Source organism: Lynx rufus, unplaced genomic scaffold, assembly GCF_022079265.1.
Source record: "Lynx rufus isolate CCGP_SWC_20201006 ecotype Redwood Valley unplaced genomic scaffold, mLynRuf1.p SCAF_3, whole genome shotgun sequence".
In the NCBI taxonomy this organism is placed as follows: Eukaryota; Metazoa; Chordata; class Mammalia; order Carnivora; family Felidae; genus Lynx; species Lynx rufus.
The window spans coordinates 85,418,121-85,441,188 of record NW_025814845.1 but is presented as its reverse complement, the minus strand read 5'-3'; the positions used below and the strand labels follow the sequence as shown (position 1 = coordinate 85,441,188).

The window sequence follows — 23,068 nt, the reverse complement described above, 5'->3', positions numbered from 1 at the left end:
CCCACTGTCACGCATTTTTCAGTGAGACGTCAGGTTTCTAAAAGCCTTTTTATGTCAAGAGGCAAATAAAGAGACACTGTAAATAGGCATGGACAGAAATTGTGCTTTGAATCCCTTCTGGTGGACAGATAAACCTATTGGTTTTCCTTTAGGTTTTTTGTTTGTTTGGTTTCAGTTTTGGGGGTTTTGTTTTTGTTTCTGTCTGTTTGTGTATTTGTTTTTGGTAGGTAAGAATATAGACAGCTTTCCAATCTTAATAGGTGAATTTTTTATTCTTTAATTATTATTTCTAAATATTAATAGGGACAGACAACACACCACATCACTGGAATAGTGAAATGGATCTAAAAAACTTTGGATAAAATTAGAAAAGTTTATCATTAGAAAAGGCCTGAAAACACCTTAGAGATCATCTAACTAAACTCTTCATTTGAAAAATGAGAAACTAGGGAACTTTGATTATCATGTGTATGTGCACGCATACACACACCAGTCACTCTCTGACACATCTCCCCATTTTCATTTTTATTGTAGCACTTATCAACTATCTGCAATCATTTTGTTTCCCTATTTATCAGTTTATGCTCAATTTCTCTGTCATCACTCTATCTCTAGCCTGACATACATATTTTCTCAATGAATATTTGTAGATTGAAATGATAGATTTCAGATTTTCTGTAATGTGCTTTTATTTTACATTGAATTTTTTTCCAAAAAAATTGCACAGTGGTCATGAATACTAGACCGAGGAGCTTTATCACATGCTGAGAAAATGATGATACTATAATAAAGACAAAGACAGAAGCAAACCAAGTGGCAACCTTTTTTTTTTCTTTTGAGGAAATTCAAAGTAAATATTAAAGGTTGGCAAGGGAGTAAAGAGCTGCTTTAGTGCGATTTATCTTGCACTTTCTACCCATTTACACAAAATCCATTAAGGACGGGAGGAAGGGATGTAAGGAGACAGGATGGTAAGGAGGGAATGAGGGAGAAAGGGAAAGAGAGATGTTGTTGGTTTCCAAGAGGACGGGGTGAAGTGGATGGGAAAAAAATGTAAATCTATTATGAATACTGAGAAAAGTAACTAGGGGTGCCTGGGTGGCTTGGTCAGTTGAGCGTATGACTTGATTTCAGCTCAGATCATGATCCCAGGGTCATGGAATCGAGCCCCGTGTCGGGCTCTGCACTGAGCATGGAGCCTACTTGAGATTCTCTCCCTCTGTCCCTCTGCCCCTCTCCTCTGCTTATGTGCTCTCTTTCTCTCTCTAAAATAAAAAAAATAAATAAAAAAGCAACTAAAAATATATTTTCTAACTGATGGTATATCAAAAGCAAAACATCTGAATATGAAATACAGCATTTATATGTATCTTAACAGAGATTCTTCAACAATACAACAGTTTAGACACTTAAGTAAAAATAATTCCCTTAAATAAGAACAAGTCAGGAATATGGAAGGTATTAACTTGATGAGAAGAAATCATTTTATCTGTGTGAATATGATCAGAATTTCTTCTGAGGTTTTCCTTTGACTATCACCAAATATTAGTTTATTTAATCCTCTAAAAATCACTGAAAATGCCATCAAAATATGAATATAATCAAACAACTCAATCAAAGAAAACCCAACTTTAATAAGATAGTTTATTAGTGTGGTCTATTGTTATGTACATATTTAACATTTTTAATTACAGGGAAAAAAAACCCCAGATGTATGGCCGTTAGGCCATACTTGTAACTCTGAGCTTAAGATCTTTCAAAAAAACCAACCTCAGCCCTTTAGAGTGTCCACACCTTATCATTACTTCTTTTTCCATTACTTTCTGATATCAAAGTTCTATTCTCTCTCGTTTATGTTTCAAGGGGCAATAATAACAATTATTAGTTATTACTCTTTCTCTTAAAAGTGTCACAATGCAATTATTTAAAAAGGCTTTCTCAAAAATGAGAAATCTCTCAGACACTTTTGTCTCCAGACACGTACTTTGGACAGTTGCCCAAGTGATGAGCAATGATGTTCTGATATCTGCATCACACAGACAAGCAATATGGTAGAAAAGATAGAGGATGTCTTTTAAGATAATGACACTCCAGGCATTCACCCCACCTAATCCTTTCCAGTAAGATTAAGTTCTGATAACTATGAGAGGCAAATGAGTCCTATATGTGATATAACTCAGCTCAGCCAAACACCCAATTATCACATGCATCCCCAACAGAAAGTAACCAAATGCATAACAATTTCCCATACACACTGGGCTAAAAACCAAGGTAGTCATTCATTTGTAATTCTGTTTCTTCCCCTTCTGTCTTATCATGAATACTTTGGCAAGCATTTAGTACATAAGGAGCTACGCTAATCTCATTGTGAATTATTAGGACTTTACAAAGTCCAGTAAACACAGCTGGCTTTGTTTTAGCAGCATCCAGTTTGGCTGTAAAGAGCTTCACAACAAACACAAGAAAACAGTGGCACAATGAAAATAAAAATGATGTTTAAACATTGTAAAAACTGTGGTGACAGATAAAAAAATCAGATATATGAGACTGAGGTACACCAATATATCTTAATTAGAGGGAGAAAACAAGAGGAAGGGAAAATAATCATTTAACTATTGATCATATTACTTTGAATTTCCTCTGTTTTATGATCACAAGTATCCTAAATTTAATATTTATTTTACAGTAGCCACAAACCATGTGTACTATTATTGAATTTATTTTCATTCACTCTCCTTTTAAAACACCTTAAGTCAATTTTAGAAAAAAGCTGTACATTGCTATACAAATAATAACGAAATAGCATTTGACATAAATAAAAATTGTTGTAAAAATAAATACGCACTATTAAGTATTAGAAGATGTGAAGAAGGGGTGCCTGGGTGGCTCATTGGTTGAGCATCTGACTTTGGCTCAGGTCATGATCTCACAGCTCAGAGCTTGGAATCTGCTTCAGATTCTGTGTCTCCCTCTCTGTCTCTGGCCCTCCCCCACTTGCAGTCTGCCATCTCTCTCTCTCAAAAATAAATAAACATTAAAAAATTTTTTCTTAAAGGAAGATGTAAAGAAAATGAATTAATGGTAATTGATTCATTACCAGAGAGTTTCAAACCAGAGAGAGCCAGTAATATGGAGAGGCAATAAGTTAATCATTCCTCCAAAGATTCATTAATTAGACTCCCTGAGAACCTGTGGAAGTGGAGAGAGGGAGAGGTGGGGCTTAGAATAAGAAGGACTAGTTGCAAACCTGTTTAAGAAACAGCCTAGGGGTGTCTGGGTGGCTCAGTTGGTTAAGCATCCGACTTCAGCTCAGGTCATGATCTCACAGTTCATGAGTTTGAGCCCCAAATGGGGCTCTCAGCACAGAGCCCACTTTGGATCCTCTATTTCCCTCTCTCTCTGCCCCTCCCCTGCTCATGCACTCACTCTCACTCTCTCAAAAATAAACATTAAAAAAAGAAACAGCCTAATTTTTAGGGTGCTATACAAATAAGACAGATCATTTGAAGAACTAAGAAAGAGCTCTTGGAAATTAAAAGGATAATAGCTGAAATAAAATCTCACAAGTGTTGGAGAAAATGTTCAGGAACTTTCCAGAAAGAAGAACAAAAAATACAAAGGGATAGAAAAGAGAAGAAAAAAATAAAAAAAATAAAAAAAAAAAGAGAAGACTGGTTTAAAAGATCCAATATTGAAATAATTAGAGTCCCAGAAACCAAGAACAGAGCAAATATGGGGAAGAAATCATCAGTAAAATAATTCAAGAACAGGACATGAGTTAGCATGTTGAAAGAACTTGGTGAGGATCCAACACAATGGATAAGATGGATTCACACTTGGGAATTCATGAAACTTGAGACTATTGGAGACAAAAAGAAGACCCTCCAATCCTTTAAAGAAACATACAAGCAAATGGGTACGAACATACAATTAAGAATCAGAAGAAGCTTCAGATTTTAGTAGCGACACTGAAAGCTAGAAAATGATGAAGAATTACCCTTAAATTCTGAAGATGAAGGATTTTCGATTTAGAATCCTATACTTGATCAAATTATAAATCATGTGTAAGGGTAAAATAAAGATTTTGGGAGATATAAAATTTCCTAAAATTTTACTTTCTTGGCAAACATAGAAAACTATTGAAGGAGGTACTAAAAATAGGAAAGAGGCAAAGATTCTCCAGGATGCCAGGAGGGGAGTTCCTTAAAGACGGCTGTGCCCAGTCACCCAGTTCAGACTCAATAAGTCAGAAGGGCTCTGGGAGAGGCTTTTTTAGGGAGATGAAGTTGATAGCATGCATAATATATCTGGCTGTCTTAAGAGATGACTGGCTATGAGTGTGTGGCATTAATGATCACAACAAGGAAAACAAAAAAAAAAATAAAAAAAAATAGAGACAATTTTTTGTTTTCCCAGGAAAACAAGTAATCAGTTTCTTCCAAGGTTTAGCTTTGAAAAGAAATTTACTCAGATATACTCACATATAAGAAATCAAATACTGATGATGGCTCTAATCCAAATGACAATGTAACTGCATAGGAAGAATGAAGAGATGTGGAGGGTGTGTGTGTGTGTGTGTGTGTGTGTGTGTGTGTGTGTGTGTAGTAGAGATGGCATAGGAAGAGAGATAAATTCTTGTCTTCTACAGGGGAAGACAAAACATAATACTTAAAAAAGAAAAACCAGGGACACCTGGGTGTCTCAGTTGGTTAAGCAACCAACTCTTGATCTCTGCTCAGGTCGTGATCTCATGGCTTGTGGGATGGAGTCCCCCCTCATTGGGCTCTGTGCTATCAGCACAGAGCCTGCTTGGGAGTCTCTCTCTCCGCCCCTCTCTGCTAGCATGTGCACACACACATACACTCTCTCTCTCCAAATAAATAAATATACTTAAAAAAAAAGGGAAAACCAAACATGTTTTTAGATTGATGAAGATAAGTACCAAAATATTAACTAAAAGATGTGAAAATATTTATGTCCTCAAGAGGCAGGTAAGTGAAGAGAGGACTATTTTTCTTAAATCCTGTAGAACTATTTGGCTTTTCCAACCACGGCACATATAATTTTAACAAAAGGACAAACATTTTAAAAAAGGAAACATTCAAGAATATCCAAGAAAATTCTGAAAAGGAAGAGTACTGGGCTGGGATTGCAGTTGACCCCTGGAACACCACAAATTTGAACTGTGAGTGTTCACTTATACATGAATTTTTTAAATATACAGTACAGTACTGAGTATATTTTCTCTTCCTTATGATTTTCTTAATTACATTTTCTTTCCTCTAGCTTACTTTATTATAAGAACACAGTATATAATACATGTAATGGACAAAATATGTGTTAATTGACTATGTTCCCAGTAAGGCTTCTGGCCAACAGTAAGCTACTAGCAGTTAAGTTCTGGGGGAGTCAAAGGTTATGCATGGATTTTCAATTGCATGGGGTTAGCACCCCAATCTCTATGCTGTTTAAGGGTCAACTTTAGTTATATCTTATATTAAAATATAAAGCTGCAAAACTGAAAGCATTTGGTATAGGTACATATATGGATGAAAGAATAGCACAAAATGGAAAATCAAGAAATAAATACAAGTATGTATGTCATACAATATGACATTCCTACTCTGTGGGAAAAAAATAAATTATTCAATATCAGGTGTTGTGATAATTTCCAGCTATGTAGAAAAAAATTACGAAATTAATGGATTCTTTATACCGAAACAATTTCCATATAGATCAAAGGTCTAAATGTTAAAAATGAAACTTATAAGAATTTGAAGGAAACAGGGGATTACACTTTAAAACAATCTTGGAGTTTTTAAGCACAAGACAAAATCTGAAAGCCGTGGTAGAAAAAAGTGATAAATCTGTTTTAAAATTTAGCTCTGCAATACTATACAGATAAAAATGAAAACAGAAGCTGCCATAAACCATGTTAACAGCCAGATGATAAGCTAGAAGAATTATTTATAGCACATCAAACAGAAAAAGTGTTAATACACTTGCTAATTAAAGAGCCACTATCAATTTATTAGGAAAAGATGAACATCTCAATAAAAGTAATCAATAAAAAGATAATTTATTAGATGAGTACAAATAATTAACCATACATGAAAAATTCTAAAGATTATTACTAATTAAAATTAAAACAGTATAATACTATTTGGAGCCTCCTACATTGCCACAAGTTATAAAGATAACACATATTAATTGTTTCTAGTGCTCTCTAATAGGAGATAAATGGACAATTCATACACAGGTAGTGGGAATATAAATTATTTCAGCTTTTCTTAAATTTTCTGGCAGTAAGTATGAAAAGCCCTTTGATCTAGCAATTCTGCTTTTAGAAACTCATTCTAAGAAAATCAAATTATTGTACAAATATCATTTATAAGAATGAACACATAACATCAATCTTTATAAGACAAATAGACATAATTCAAGTATCTGTAAGGGTTTGGTAAACTAAACTGTGGTGTATACATCAGATAAAATATTATGCAGTCATAAAGCAATGTGGATTTATATTTACTGACATAGAAAGGTGTCCATGATACACTGATGAATGAGGTAGTAAGTTGACATACAGGAAATATATAGCGGTCCTTTGTTAGTCAGTGTGTGTGTGTGTGTGTGTGTGTGTATGTGTGTAGAAAAAATTTCAGTGAACTAAGGGACTCCTGAAATGCTACAAGAGTTAACTCTCTGGAATGTGACTACCAATTGTCTCTACTATCTTCATTTTGATTTTCTACGTTTTCCAGGGTTTCTTTAATAATTAAAAAAAATGTAAAACCTAAGAAAGATGAAAATAATCTACAACATTTTGAGATTGATAGAAATCCTGAATCCAAAGGTAAGAATACACAGTCAGACAGAGGATGCATATAAAAAAGTGGAAAAACATAAAGATAAAACATTGCATTTCTGGAGATTGTTAAATTTAGAATAGTTATGTTTTTCTTGCTTTAGAACATGGGACTTGGATCAAATGCTTTGGGGGCATTTTTCTGGTGCAGGATTCTATGATTCTTGTCACTTTAATACTGTCTTTGAAGTTTGCATAAGATTATAATTCAAAATAAACATGTTAGAAGTTATAAACATCTTTATCTTTTTCTGTATTTTTAAATATGTCGATTGTAAAAAAGAACCCAGACACAATTTTCCATTTCCATAGGTAAGGAATTTTTCTGAAGCATCTAAAAACCTACATTTCCTAAATGCACTCTTGGCTGCAATATTCTTGGCCTTAGCTGCTAAGGAGCCAAACAATTACAAAGCACTTGACATTGCCTTTTACCCTTTTATGTAGCAGCATGTGTGCCTCATGACCAGAGTGAGAGAAACAGGAAGGAAAATAACTCATGGCGAATGTGCCTTTGATGTTCATCCAGCCACATGCTGGGATTGCTCGTCCTCTTTTCCAGTTCTTGATGTATAGAATAAGCTAGGGGGGGCATACAAAGCCTGCTAACTCCCACGCAGCAGGACTGTCCTAAAAGCTAGAACGATTTTTAAGCAAGTATTTCAATACAATGTACTGTTTGTTGTAAGTATTCTGTATGTGGGACCCTGTGCATGCGAACTGTATTAAAAGAATCTCTCACTCTCCTCTGAATCTTTCTCTCCCTCTCGTCTCTCTCCTCTCTCTCTCTCTCTCTCTCTCTCTCTCTCTCTCTCTCTTTTTGGTCTTTATAACCACAGGAGAAAAACTTTAGGAAAAGAAACCTGAGCAGAATTTGTAGCATAGGAAGTTCTTGTGTAATTCACATAGTTCTTCTATGTGAATCTCTAGTCCTAGGCACAATGCCGGAGCAAAAGTCTTTTTAAGGAGACAGCAATTTTCCCACCCCTCCAAATGCATCAACTATCATTGAAGAGAAGCCAGGAGGATCACAGTGTGTGTAAGGACAAAGGCCCCCTTCCATCATGCACCTTTTCATGAGATGATCTCAGAATTAGGAACTCATTGAACAACACTACTCACATCTGTTTGCATGCTATATATATATATATCCCCCCCTTTTGAAAGAAAAGACTTATAAAGTGAGAGAAAACTGGGTGCCTGTTTGGTATGTCAAAAACTAACATCTCAATTTGGCCAAGACACGAGCACAAGGCCTTAGTTTAAGGTTCCCTGTCCGATGCCTGGTTCTTCCACCTCACTTCTGAAATTCTGTCTTTCCTCATGGTCACTCTGCACCAAAGCATAAATGACAGGTATTTACAGCTTAAGTTAATATAATTTTTATTTTATAGATTTTTGTATTTCCTGAGGTACAGTTTCATAAGTTTAGAACACACACACACACACACGTACACAAGTACACACGTGTACACAAGTACACACACAGACTAGGAACTCAGGCCTTTAGATAATTAACTAACCATGCTAAAGCAAACATGCTTTTTTTTAAAAAAAATTTTTTAACGTTTATTTATTTTTGAGACAGAGAGAGACAGAGCATGAATGGGGGGAAGGTCAGAGAGAGAGGGAGACACAGAATCACAAGCAGGCTCCAGGTTCCGAGCTGTCAGCACAGAGCCTGATGCGGGGCTCGAACTCACGGACCGCGAGATCACTACCTGAGCCGAAGTCGGACGCTAAACCGACTGAGCCACCCAGGCGCCCCGCAAACATGCTTTTTTAGGGGCCCCTGGGTGGCTCAGTCGGTTAAGCGTCCAACTTCAGCTCAGGTCGTGATCTCTCTGTTCGAGCCCAGCATCGGGCTCTGTGCTGACAGCTAGGAGCCTGGAGCCTTCATTGGATTCTGTATCCCTCTCTCTGCTCCCCCCACTACCCCCCCCCCCCGCACTGCCTGCTCACACTCTGTCTCTCTCTCTCAAAAATAAAATAAACATTAAAAAAAATGAAAGTAAATGTACTTTTTAAAAGTCCTGGTAGATCTGTGTTTGTATTTAAGCCAATATCATCCTTCAGTATTAGACTAGACATGTTTTTTTCCTTCTATAAAAATGGACATCTTCCAAAGTGTTGTGTATATGTTGTGTTATTTTGATAAGATGACTTCTATACTGTCCTAGTGACAAACTATTTCATCTTAATATTTTATGTATATTAAATATATTTTATATGTGTTTGATTTTTTCTCTGTAAATCATATAAGATTCCAAATTGGAAGAACCCAATATTTACTACAATGCATGAAGATCTTTTCTTTTGTACATTAATCTATAGAAACTTCAAAAACATTATGGTATTAATCTGAGGTTTTTGTTTTTTTTTTTTAAAGACTAATGTTGTTCTTAGGAAGGTATGTTTTGGACACAATAAGTTCCTAAACATACATGCGATGAGCAGTTCCTAAAGAGTTCCTGGAACCAGCAAAGTTGTGATTTATTAAATATTATACCCCAGGATTCTTTTAATATATTTTGTAAAATATATGAGATAATTTAATATGTAGGATTACCTCAGGCAAATTGGAAATAATGTATCAGAAGCAATAAACATAATTGTAAAAAACAAAAATTCTAATTTTTGGAAATAATAGCATTTTCCCCATGAGCTTTACATTTGGTTTCTATTATTAAAACAAATGTACTTACTCTTGCATGTATATTTTCCTATAAGAGAGAAGGAGAAAAGTAAATTAATGTAAATCTACATACTTAAGGCAATATGCAAACATTATAAAACCCTTAAATTTTTATTACATAAAATGAAGTGATGTTATTTTCATGAATGTTTTATAGAATTAGTCTCATTATTTTATAATCACATCCCTTAAATTTTACCTGTATCTTGTCTACACCAACTTTGTTTCACACTCTATATAAGATTAAAAACTATTGATTCAGATTGTAATCAGTAAATTTTGATCATGTGAAAATGGATTTAAACATGAATTTTTTTTACATTATGAAAAGAGAGAATAGAATTGGTTAAACATAATGACAGGAGAAATTGAGATTATAACACTACAAAGTAAACTGTAATTGACTTGTAGAAAGCTACCCTCAAGTGCTACATAATATTTCTGTATACAGTGTTATCCAGGTTATAAACTATTCACCTATTCAATATGACAATTCACTAATTATCAAAATTCACAAAAACTTTCACTAGCCATTGCTAGTTTTGTGGCTTACATCTAGCTCAGGAAAAATGGAAGTCCTTCAAGGCAATGTGATCTGCCTCTCCTTCCACTTCCTCTCTACCTCATTTCCTTTTGTTCCCAAACTTCCTCCAAACTATGGCAACAGCACAGAACTCTTTTTATAGTCTTTATAGTCTTAAGACAAGCTTCTGCCTCCAGGTCTGGGCACTTGCTGTTCTTCTGCCTGGTTGCTCTTGGTTCAGGTATCTCCTTCAGGTCTTTGCTCAAATGTTTCTTCCTAGTGAAACCTTCCTAGTGAAACCTTCCTAAAGTTCCTTTAAAACAAACTTTTAAAAATTGTGCCATGCCTCCTACTCTACGTTTTACCCTCTTTTTCTGCTTTATTTGTCTTCATAACACTGTCACTTTCTAATATACCATACAGTTATTTCATTTGTTGTCTATCTCTCTGCTCCCCATCTGAATGAGGGCAAGAATGTGTGCTTGCTCTGTTCTCTGCTGTAGCCCCAGTACCTGAAAAAGTGACTGGCATCAGGTAGGAGTACAAGACACATTTGTCAAATTAATTAATTAACAAGAAAAGAAGTGGGAATCATTCAAGTTAAATTTCAGGCAGAAAGGAGATAGAAATTTTCCTCCAAAAGCTTCATATAGCTATAAAGAAATAAAGCAGTAAACTGTGTTCATAACCTGATCACCTCGACCTCTGGTTTCCAGTCTTTTGGAATACAATGAATATTTTCAATATGAAAAATTTTTGTGACCTCATCTCATAACAATAGATAGTCTTTTCATATTCTATGATTGAGAAGAAAATCTATGATAAATACCCATGTTGAATTTCATAGATTTAATGGATTTAAAAGGTTTGAAAAAATTAATCCCAGTACTCTACATATGTGGAAAACAATGGTATACATATATGTAAAACAGTTTGTCCTTCTCTCTTCACACATCTTCTTATGAATGGATTCCTAGACATCTTGAAATAACTGGGTTCTGCTGAATCTAAGATTTCCTTGTTGTAATCAAGTGGAGAATCATAAGTTTTTTTTTAAAATCAGTAACTGTTATCATTTTAGGCAATTATTAAATGCTATTTGAAGAATGCTTCTACTTGAATGAGAGAAATTGCACTATTACCCACCCCCCATGCAGCATTTCCTTCCATTTATTTGAATTCGCATTTTAATCTCAATTTCTGTCCCCTTCTAATGAGGAATTTCATTTTCTCAGTATGCTCTATGGATCATAGATCAGAAAATTTGGGGAAAAAGTTGAATAAAAATATAAATGCATTTTTCTACGGGGCAAACAACTGAACAACATGATAATTTTGGAACCAAACAGAAAATTTGAAGTTGAAATAAAAGATTGTTCTTTTAACTCCTAAAGAAGACATAGAAATTTTTTTCTCTATTTCATTTATTTCAACCAAATAAAACAAATATTATAACATAAATTAAACACTGTATTTAATGTCAGTATAGCATTTTATAAAAAGGAACCTGAGAGATTTTCCAACAGGGAAAACCTGTAATAATAGTACTACCTTATAATGTCTCCTTTTTATTTGCTCCTCATTTTAAAAATTCTCCCCTTTAGGCTAAAACTTTCCAGAAGTTCACCCCAGCCAAAGACAATTCAGGAAGGAGGAAGTTAAATTGTGTCCATTTACCCTTTTACGGGATAAAAGTAATTTAATACAACCCTCACCACACCTCTTACCCTCATGGCCTCATTATAATTTGACTTAAAATTAACAGAAGTTTTTATGTGGCTGTTTCATAATTATAATAGTCTTTGTTCAAACATGGTGCCATACAAAAAGGAATTGAAAAACATTTCAAAAATGATTAAAAATATTTTTGATGTTTACTTTATTATTTATTTTGAGAGAGAGAGAGAGAGATAGAAAACAAACAGGGAAAGGGCAGAGAGAGAGGGAAAGAGAGAATCCAAAACAGGCTCCGCACTGTCATCTCAGAGCCTGACATGGGGCTCGAACTTGCAAACTGTGAGATCATGACCTGAGCTGAAATCAAAAGTCAGATGCTTAACCGACTGAGCCAACCAGGCACCCCTCAAAAATGATTTTAATTTTTACTTGGAACGTTTTTTAGAATATCATTAAGAAGTATAAAATATGGTGAACAAATTAAGCTCTATTCCTTTAGATTCTGCATTGCCCAAGCTTTTAGCTTCCTCTCTGAATGGAGAAACTGTAGTAGTATTACAAACAGCCAAAGCACCCACATGACTAGAAGTTAGTTTTCCTCCCAAGGATGGTGGCTTTGGTTAGGAAGAAGAAAAATATATACAAATGTATAACAACTAGACATAAAGCTAGGAATGTGTCTTCCATCTACCAAAAAACTTGGAAAAGCCCCTTCATTCTTTATCTATTACAAAATAAACAGATCTCTAACGCCTCTGAAAGGCAGCAGGGATTTGGTGGTATTTATAGCTAGAAAAACAGAATAAGGAGGTAGCAGACAGGCTATTCTAATTATAGTTACACTTGCATTTATAGCTATTCTATTTTTCATTTTCCGCATACAGATCAGAAGCCTTAAATAACCCCAAAGAGGCTAAGTAACCAGAGCTTTAGCAAATGACTTCCATAAATTTAGAGACTGTATTAATAGCATTTCATGCAATCTTACGGGTCACTAATGAGATTCTGTAAATATTCCTTGTTGAATAAATAAAAATTTGCAGATTTCCAATTTGTAAGTTACAGATGTAGATGTGATACTGCACTCCCAGAAAGTTTTAGCCTTTCTTTCTTAAGGTCCCCAAACCCTGAAATTACTGCTTAGATGGTGTCTATAGTTATGAAGAAAGTCTGTATGCTTCAGGGAAAGCAGCTAGTAAGTACTGATTTCTCCTTCTGAAGTGGTTCTTAACCTGAGTATGTATCCACAATCACCTGAGGGTGCTAGTTAATCCATAGCTTCTTGGACTGGACCCCCAGCAGCCCTATTTATGTATGTATGTATGTATGTATGTATGTATGTCTGGAGCAGAGCCTAGGAATGTGCAGTTTTAATACACATCCCTGTGGATCTAACACAGGGGAAATCATACACCAGGAAATGCTGTCCTAATGTTTCAAAGGGATTCAAAATTATTTTCTAGATACAAATATTATTTTCTTTTTTGAAAGATAATGGGCTTCAAAGAATAGCCAAGGGTTATGAGCTCAAGTCTGTTACAGAACCAGGAAATCTCTCTACCCTCCTTTTGGAAATTAGTCTTTAACCTTACCGTGACAGCTTCTGGTGTGTTATTTAAATTAACTTTGGTATTGTTATTAAACTTTCCAGATGGTTTTGTTTATCTACCCAAGTAGAAAGTGTGATCCTAGGAGGCAAGAACTATGCATATATATGTGGGTTTTTTTCAACATTATCTAGTACTTTTATAAATATTTATTAGGCCCTCAATAAACATATTTTAATTTTAGTTCAAATGCAACCTAAGTTGCTTAAAATCTGCTTTAACTTCTGAGACCTGAAGCCACCTCTCTCATGGATATTGCTTCAATATCCCCTTGCACGGTAGAAATGAAGGCCACACCTAATATTCATTAGAAATTGGCAACTGTGCACTTGGGCTCTGTTATTTAGCCACAAGGAGAAGGCAGAGCCCCAGTAATAGCTTTGACTGATTACTTGGCAAGGGAAACCAAGCCCTTGGGGTGTTCCAGACTCTCTTTGGCCTATAAACCTGTTTAAAAACCTGTTTCTCAGAATTTAAAGCTTAGCTCAATTGAAGCCAGTATTATAGTAATGTCAATAATTCTGCTCTCAGCTTTTGGGCAGACCAGTACAATTCATCATCAACTTTATTTTCATGGAAAGCCAACTTTTGGGAAAATAGCTCTAACTTAAGCTATTTTATTTTGATTTTTCTTTCCCTTAAGAAATAGTAGTGTCAATATTACTTTGCTTGGATTTTTGTGCTTTCTAAGCCTTAGCACCTTCCAGTGCCTGAAATTACTCCCTAGAATCAGAGTAGTGCTGAATACACAAGATTTGGGACATCCACCAGGGCAATAACTCAAGGCTTTCAGAAAAAGATCAAATAAGTCATTGGGTCTGAAAGTCATTTTTAGTAATTGATACTTCATGATGTTTCAAAATTACTTCTGCCTTTTAGCTGCTTTTAGGGGGTATGATACTGAACTACACTGCCTAATGGAGTATTCTGGCAGGGTCCATTTCTTTCTCTTAGGAGTCAAAAGCCTTAATGATGAATAAACTAGTGTTCACCCCACTCTGAACAGACAGCCCCACTTCTAGTCAGCTGTTAGGAGCACATGCCAAAGTAAATCAGCTACATCCGTTCCTGGTATGGACCTCCATTCCTGAGGTTGTAGTTGGAGCGATAGTTAAAGGTCCTAGTTGTTCACTTGCTGTGAGATTTTTATTTCTAGAAATTGAAGAAGGAGAGTGACTCAAGTAAGACATTTACTGATAAGATCTTGCCACTAGTATAAGGTAGGAAAAGTAGATATTCACACCCCAGATAACACCATTATTTCTCCATACATATTTAGACGATGTTGCTTTTAATATATGAATTTATTTACATGGATACAACTTCGAACTTCAAGGTTTCTCCGAATTGATTTCTAACACTGAACTAAACTGAAAATAGTGGAAAAATACTCAACTGGAGCTACACGTCACATATTATCTTTAAGAGTTACCTGAATTCTCATTTATTATTATTATTTTTTTTTATTTTCAGCACCCAGAGCTATGCTGGGTATAGTATAAGCACTACATAAATGCTTGTGATTTTGCGACTTGAATATAGTCTTTCCATGATATGAAAAATGGGTAAAGAACTGCAACAACTTAATGACCAATAGAGGGCAGTAACGTCAATTTTTAAAAATTATTTATTCCTGTTTAAACCCACTTTCAATCCCAGCTCTCCCCTGGAAAGACATTTTCCAGAGACCAGTAATTCCCCTATCCATGGGTTCATTTCTCGGGGTTTCTGTTACTACGGAAAAACCGTGATCCGAAAGCAGATGGTCCTCCTTTCGATGACTGATCCTAAGCAGGTCCATAGTAGCCTAACACTACTTCTCAAGGCCTATGTCATTCACCTAACTTCATCGCATCATCATGGAGGCATGTTATCATCTCTCATTATCACAAGAAGAAGGGTGAGTATAGTACAACAAGATATTTTGAGAGACAGACCATATAACTTTTATTGCAGTATATTGTTATAATTGTTCAATTTTAGTTATTGTTAAATTCTTACTATGCCTAATTTATAAATTAAACTTTATCATAGGTATAGGTATGAATGTATACAAAAAAACATAGTATATATAGGGTTTGGTACTATCCAAGTTTTCAGAAATCCAGTGTGTGTGTGTGTGGGGGGGTCTTGGAACGTATCTCCCATGGATAAGATGGGGGATTACTGTAGTCTCATGATTTCATTTTAATTTAGCTACCAACCTCTTGTACCACATTAAGACCCCCATATTTGTCCTCCTGCAATAGAGTACCTAATGGGGGAATATGCTAGAGGCTCAGACTGCTGGGTATGCTTTGATTAAGATATCACAACTCTCTCTGGCTAATTCTTTGACAATGGGTAATCCTTAGAAATGAAACACCACAGTAGAACCACTAGGTAAGATGTGGAGTAGGGCAGAAATGTCGGCTTTAGCTTCATGTGGTAGAACACTGCACACAAAATAAGATACCGATTCCATTTAGGAGAATCAACCCAAACACATATCCATATTTATGCATATAAATAAAATCAGAAAAAATGCAAGCTGTGGTTAATACATGGTCTAGCAAAGAGTTAATACATGGAATAGCAAGTGTTTTTTATCTTATTTGTACTTCCTTATATTTTTTAGATTTTTATGGTGAATAATTTCCTCCAGATTAAAAAAAAAATGTATATTAGGTAGCACCAAAACTTTAAGGATAAAGAAGGAAGGCATAACTAACTCCTGAAACTAACTTGAACAGGGTCTGACTGAACCTGGTCTAGTGAATCTGGGGAAAAGTGAGAGCCATCAGAGAACCATGGAACATTCCACTAACTTTATTATTCCACATGCTGCAGTGGTCACGGTGCCCCATGCTGTCTCATGGTGGGGGGTGGGCAGGGAGGTAACAACAGCTTTAAGAAGGGCCTTTTCTTCCACATTTCATTTTTTGATATTGCATTTTTCTATCTCTACAGAGCCCTGAATCTTCTCCCATGTTATTTTTAGTCATGCTCACAGGGGGGAGAAAAGAGTCAATCAGGGTTTCTGGCATGTCAGCTTTTCATAAAGAGAACACAAAGTGGAGCTCCCAGCAAGCCTCATCAAATATAGGATTTATGTGAGAACTTTCATCTACATCCAGTTAAAATGTTCCCTGCTAGGCATGGAAATCATCATTTGAAAAGGCCTTACTTTAAGGACTGGATACAGTGGCTCAAATGTTGCTTCAGCTCTTCTTCCTTTTCATAGGATTCCAGTACACTGTGCGCCTCATCATGGTGGTAGCAGTAGATTTTATAAATATCTTCCAGGGGCCCTTTAATCTGCAAGAATACTTCTCCTGAAAAATGTAAAACAAAGGCAAAATGACATCAAGTCAACCAAACTGACATTCCACATATTTACTATTTGACAACGGTGACTAGTGTTAAGAAGTTGGATAGGTCCCACTTCATCCCCAGGTTACTCAGGAGGGGTGGAAACGTTCCTTTCCTTTTTCCTTTCCTTTCCTTTCCTTTCCTTTCCTTTCCTTTCCTTTCCTTTCCTTTCCTTTCCTTTCCTTTCCTTCCCCTTCCTTTCCTTCCCCTTCCTTTCCTTTCCTTTCCTTTCCTTTCCTTTCCTTTCCTTTCCTTTCCTTTCCTTTCCTTTCCTTCCCTTCCCTTCCCTTCCCTTCCCTTCCCTTCCCTTCCCTTCCCTTCCCTTCCCTTTCCTTTCCTTTCCTTTCCTTTCCTTTCCTTTCCTTTCCTTTCCCTTCCTCTTCCCCTTCCCCTTCCTCTCCTTCCCCTTCCTTTCCTTCTCCTTTCCTTTCCTTTCCTTCCCTTCCCTTCCCTTCCCTTCCCCTTCCCCTTCCCCTTCCCCTTCTCCTTCCCCTTCCCCTTCCCCTTCCCCTTCCCCTTTCCTTTCCTTTCCTTTCCTTTCCTTTCCTTTCCTTTCTTTTCCTTTCCTTTCCCCCTTATTCTTCCCTCCCTCCTTTTTTCTTCCCTTCCTTCCTCTCGTTTATAAAATGCAGGATAAAGAGCTTAATGGAGATAGGCAGCAAAAGAAGGTTGGTTTTCTCAAAGGTAACTTTATGCATTTGACTGACGTGGAGGATCCCAGTTAAGGAAAACACTTTAGAATCAGTCTGTATGGGTTTGAATCAGGCTGTGTTACAGACTTGGACAGGTAACGACTTGGACAAGTTACTTTGGCTCTCTGAATCTGATTCCTTCCAGAATCAGATTATTATTTTTATTATTATAGGCACAATAATAGATGCAATTTTATACGTTCATTATAAAAATTAAAGAGGTAGTGTGTAGAGTACAGTTCATACATAGTAAATGCTCAAAATGGAGCAATTATTGCTAATTTTTTAGAGGTAAGGAAAGTGAAATTTCAGGTTCAATGTAAATTATTTTCTTTTACTCTTTATTCAGCTAACATTTCCCTTGGTATCTGAAAGACAAGCAATAGAGTTTAGGGATATAAAATATTTCCTTATATGTGATAGTAGAAGAATTGGCCATTATTCCTGTTAAAACTCAGTTGGATACTACTATAAACCAGAGTTTTATCACTGTATCTTCATATAACAACTTGGGCTAATTGTGTCCAAGCATTTAAAGCATCCTTTTTGATATTGTGATAAAATTGGGTCTGTAACTGATGGCTCAAGCAGATATTGAATAGTTGGATTTAATGACCCACTCCATCACTTGAAAATATATATTAAGTATCCACTACATAATCCAGCACTGTGTTAAGATGATTTGGGAGACAGAAGAAATACGTGCTAGCGTCTGCTCTCAAAGATACTGCAAATGTGGTCTTGACAATGATTTGGGATTGAACTGATTGAGAGTTACATGGACCTACCAATCTGCAGCTATTACAGTAACAACAGTAAGTCATTCTTCCTATGGAAATAGAATGCCCTTTGTATTTTCAGCATGCTTTGCGCATATTAACTGCTTAATTCCCTATATGTGTAAGGAAATAAGAGGTTATTTATCCCTATTAAACAAGGATGGACAAATCTGAGTTTGAAACACATGTATGATTTTCCAAAGTCCGGTGGAGGCAAAGTCAGGATTAGAGGCTATCTTCGCCTCAGTTTTTCCTCAGATGTCAGCCCCCAACACATTAGAGCTTTGCTGGACACTACACAAAGTGGTGTGGTTGGAAAGAACACTGAACTCAGAATCAGAAATCATTGTTGTTTAGGGTTTGGGTGGTAACTGAGTATCTCAGTTCTCATCACCCCTGAGGATGAATTTGAGAATTAAATGGAACATAGATGTAAAAAAAAAAACAAACATCTGGAACTAACTAGTTGCTCAATAAATATCACTTGTCTCTTAATGCTATTCTACTATCTCTAGAATTAAAACACTAGTACTTTTAAAGTATCACATTCTGTTCTAATTTATATCGAGCCAGTAAAAGACTTTCCTTCCCTTTCTGTTAGATCGGATTTCAGACTGTGTGTGTGTGTGCGTGTGCACATATGCGTGTGCAGGTGTGTGGGTGTGTGTCTTGTTTGTTTTTTAGTAGCGCTTTTTCTGGACTTGTATGGAAACTCAGTGTCTGTGAGCATCTTTGGAACCGAAGGGATGAAGGATTTTTATTTTGTTCCTGGGATTTTACTGAATTCATCCTTCCACCAGTGTAATTTTGGAAGATTTGGTCTTCAAGACAGCAACACAAACAGTAAGAGATAGAGTAGTTCCAAGAAGAGAAAATAAAATAGTATAGTAACTAAATGTAGGCTTGGGAATGAGAGTAACAGTGCAGGGTAGAGCAAGGACTTTGGCTGCCGAAAGGAATCATGACCCAGAAGTGGGAGCGAGTGACAGGCCCGGGTGAAACTCAGCAGCAAGTCCAGAAAGGATCTGGATACAGACAGCCCAACCCAAGATAGGATTACAAATATGTGTTCACTACAAAGCAGTTTAGAGTAAAGACAAAGAAAGGAAGAGGTAAGGACAACCTCATAAATCTGCAATAGGATCAAGTCAGAAAGTCAAAAAAAAAGGGACAAAGACATTTATTTTACACACAATGAAACCATTAATTGTAAAGTCTCGTGCACATGCACGCCCACACTCACATATATTTTTAACAGAAGTGGTGTAGTTTGAAAGAATTTATAGCTCTCTCCTTACTAGCAGAGTCAAATTTTTTACTCTTTTCCAAGTAAAATTCTGTTGGGGATCTAAGAACAATTATTAAAGTTAAAAGATATTTAAGCACTCTAATTGAAAGTCATTTATTCACCCAAAGGCCAAGTACAACACTGGCGGGCAGAATATTTGATTCCCCTTCCAGCCCTACCAATGTATTCTGCTTCATAATAATGCAGATAAAGCGATGTGTCTTGCAGCAAAAAAGTGATTCTGTTTCCACGGTAACATAACTCTGGGCTGCGTTTCTTTAGTGGTGAAGGACAGCTGCTCTGTCTAATGGATGTGGGTTTAAAGGGATGATTAGGAGTGGAGGGAGGACTGAGCCAAGACCAGTGAAGGTAATTTCACTTCAGGCTGCCTGTCACAAAAGCACCAGAATGCTATAAAATAAATATAACTTTCGTGTGCTTTTTAAAAAGATTCTAAAACCCAAGAATTTCTGCATTGGCTTTCCCCAAAAGCAATCTCCATGCAGAGGAGAAAAAGTTATCTCCTCTACAAACAACTCCCCAAAATATCGACCATATTTTATGTCCTGGTATCATTTTTCCAGTGTTGCAAATTGTTGCCTTCACTAATGTAAATATATTCATGCTTCTTGGTCCACCTCATCTTTACGTCCAGACCCTCATGTCCATCCCCAAGATATACCATACCATAAAATTTGGCCTCTCTATTATTCTGACCCCACTCCAAGATGAATTTCCCCTGCAGGGCAGTAAACCAAGGTAAAGACAGTGACACTCAAGAGATCTCCTTGTCCAAGGCTTTGGCTTAGGAAAATAGCATAAAAGGGAATGAAGTAGTTACTCCATCCTGGTTTTATAATTTAATGAGTGACTATTTCACACCACGCACTTTGGTAGGTACTGCAGGTACAGAGAACCAAGGCTTCCCTCAAGAAACTTATAAAGGCCAGTGAAAGTAAACTCCCATTTGCCAGACTTTGTATAAAACACAGGGGGACACCTATTCTGCTCTTGAGCAATTTCCATAACAGCCTGCCCCTGAAATAGGAGCTCTGAATGAGTACAAAGCATAGAGACACGCTGAGGGAGTAAGGTCTGTTCACAAGCTGCAAGTGGTTCTCACATGGCTGGACAGGGCCATAGAACTTAGGCAAAGTTCCAGAAGAGGCTGTATTTTTAGACAGGAGCTAAATCATGAAAGACTGTGTGTGTCATGAAGCAGCTGGAACTTTAGTCTGCAGGTGATGGAGAAGCACAGATGATTGATATTAAGTGGCAGTAATATTCTAGAAAGATTACTCTGGTAATTAGTCATATGAAAGATGGAATTTGAGGGAGGAGTTAGTGAGACTGGAAAAGAGAATCCAATTAAAAGGCTTCCATAGAAATACAACAAATAAATAATGAGGGCTAACACAGGAAGTTAGAGCCCTAAGAAAGAGTGCTCTAAAATCAATTGTGTGTTTTCAAATCCTGGTTTTACCATTTACCCCTGTGACATTTGGGAGAGTTACTTGACTTCTCTGTTCTTTAATTTCCTGATCTATAATATGGACAAATAATAGTAATAGTAGGGTTGTTTGAAGATTAAATGAATTTAAAAGATGTAATATATCAGTAGTTGGGATGTGCAAATGTCCAATAGATGTTAGCTGTAACCACTAAAGCAAAACAGGGAGGATGGAGAAGAGGGCAAGAGACATTGACGTATGTGAGAGATGAAGAGGTTAATTCCGAGCATATCTCAGGATTCTAGTTTCAGTAAGCATGTGGATGGACAATGATAATAAGATATGGAGTTTATGTGGAAAGATGGAAAGATGTTGAGTTTAATTTTAGATATACTGAATTTGAGTCATCCAAAATATATTTAAGTAGAGAAGTCCCTTATGGAATTTGATATATGAATCTGAGATTGAAGAAAAAAAATTCTGCCTATGACCCAGCAATTTCACTACTAGGTATTTATCCAAGGGATACAGGTATGCTGTTTCGAAGGGGCACATGCACCCCAATGTTTATAGCAGCACTATTAACCATAGCCAAAGTATGGAAGGAGCCCAAATGTCCATCGATGGATGAATGGATAAAGAAGATGTGGGGTATATATATATATATATATATATATATATATATATATACAAACACACAATGGAGCATTACTCGGCAATCAAAAAGAATGAAATCTTGCCATTTGCTACTATGTGGTTGGAACTAGACGGTATTATGCTAAGCGAAATTAGTCAGAGAAAGACAAATATCGATGACTTCACTCATATGAGGACTTTAAGATACAAAACAGATGAAAATAAGGGAAGGGAAACAAAAATAATATAAAAACAGGGAGGGGGACAAAACATAAGAGACTCTTAAATGTGGAGAACAAACAGGGTTACTGGAGGGGTTGTGGGAGGGGGGATGGGCTAAATGGGTAAGGGGCATTAAGGAATCTACTCCTGAAATCATTGTTGCACTATATGCTAACTAACTTGGATGTAAATTAAAAAAAAAATTTAAGAAAATGGTAAAAAAAAAAGTGTTCTGAAAAAGAGGTGTAAGAATGTAAAGCTCGGGAAACAGAAGCCATAACTTTGCTATGACCATGCAAGAAAGTCTACAGAGTGAGAGGAGGGCTTCAGGACCAAATGCTGGGGCACACAAACATTGAGGGAGGCCAGAGGGAAAAGAGTCTGCAGAAGAGCTTGAGGAGTCTGGAGAAGAAAGGAAAATGCTGATTGGTGTCAGCCAGGCCAAGGATAAAATAGAAACACGGCAGAGAGATTGCATAAGTTTGTGGATGACAGAGCTGCCATTGTCCCCCAGTATGAGTACTCGCCGTGAAGCAATAACATTTTTGGCTACAGCAGAATAAAAACTACATTTCCTAGCCTCCCTTGCAATAGGGGTGGCCATATAACAAAATCTGCAAAAAGTTGTCCTGTGACAATATCCAGGAACTTCAAGAGGCAGATAGCTCATTATTAACCCTTTCTTCACCATATTTTCCTTTGTTCTGCTACCTGGAACTTGAACATTACCTTGTACATGAAGATATGGGTAAGGAAGAAGCTTGTATCCCAGAGGACTTTGCAGAGCAGAGATGCTGTATAGATATAAAATATGTGCCTTGAGACTATTACACCAAAGAGAAATGGACATCTCTTAATTAAGCTGGTAATGTTTTGTTTTGTTTGCTGTTTCTACCAGCTGACCTTAATTCTAATCAACACACTGTTTCTTCTTCTTCCATAAGAAAATATTTTGGGAGGAATCATGACAGTTGAAGGGACCCTCTTTATTGCCCTTAAAATATAACTCAAAAATTCTATGAAAATATTACTTAAATTGTTACTTACGAAGAGTTTAATGGACTGGATGTTTATTTCCCCCTAAAATCCATATGTTGAAGCTTTAACCCTCAGTGTGATGGTTTTGGAGGTGGGACTTTTGGGAGATACCTGGGTTAAGGTTAGATAGTGGGTGTGGAGCTCACATGATGGGATTAGTGCCTTGTGAGAAGAGGAAGAGACATCAGAGCTTTCTCTATCCACCATGTGAGGATATAGTGAGGAGATAGCTGTTTGCAAA

The 23,068-nt window shown here is 36.4% G+C and overlaps 1 protein-coding gene across 1 annotated transcript in view; it reads right to left on the bottom strand.

Annotated features, from left to right (window-relative positions):
• Positions 1-23,068, bottom strand: part of ARHGEF38 (Rho guanine nucleotide exchange factor 38) — a 139,346-nt gene that overhangs the window by 33,968 nt on the left and 82,310 nt on the right. Inside the window, exons 4-5 of the mRNA XM_047091413.1 lie at positions 16,537-16,684; positions 9,574-9,591 (exon numbers count right to left, since the gene is read on the bottom strand). Coding sequence (XP_046947369.1) covers positions 9,574-9,591; positions 16,537-16,684 — 166 coding nt within the window. The remainder of the gene's footprint in view (positions 1-9,573; positions 9,592-16,536; positions 16,685-23,068) is intronic.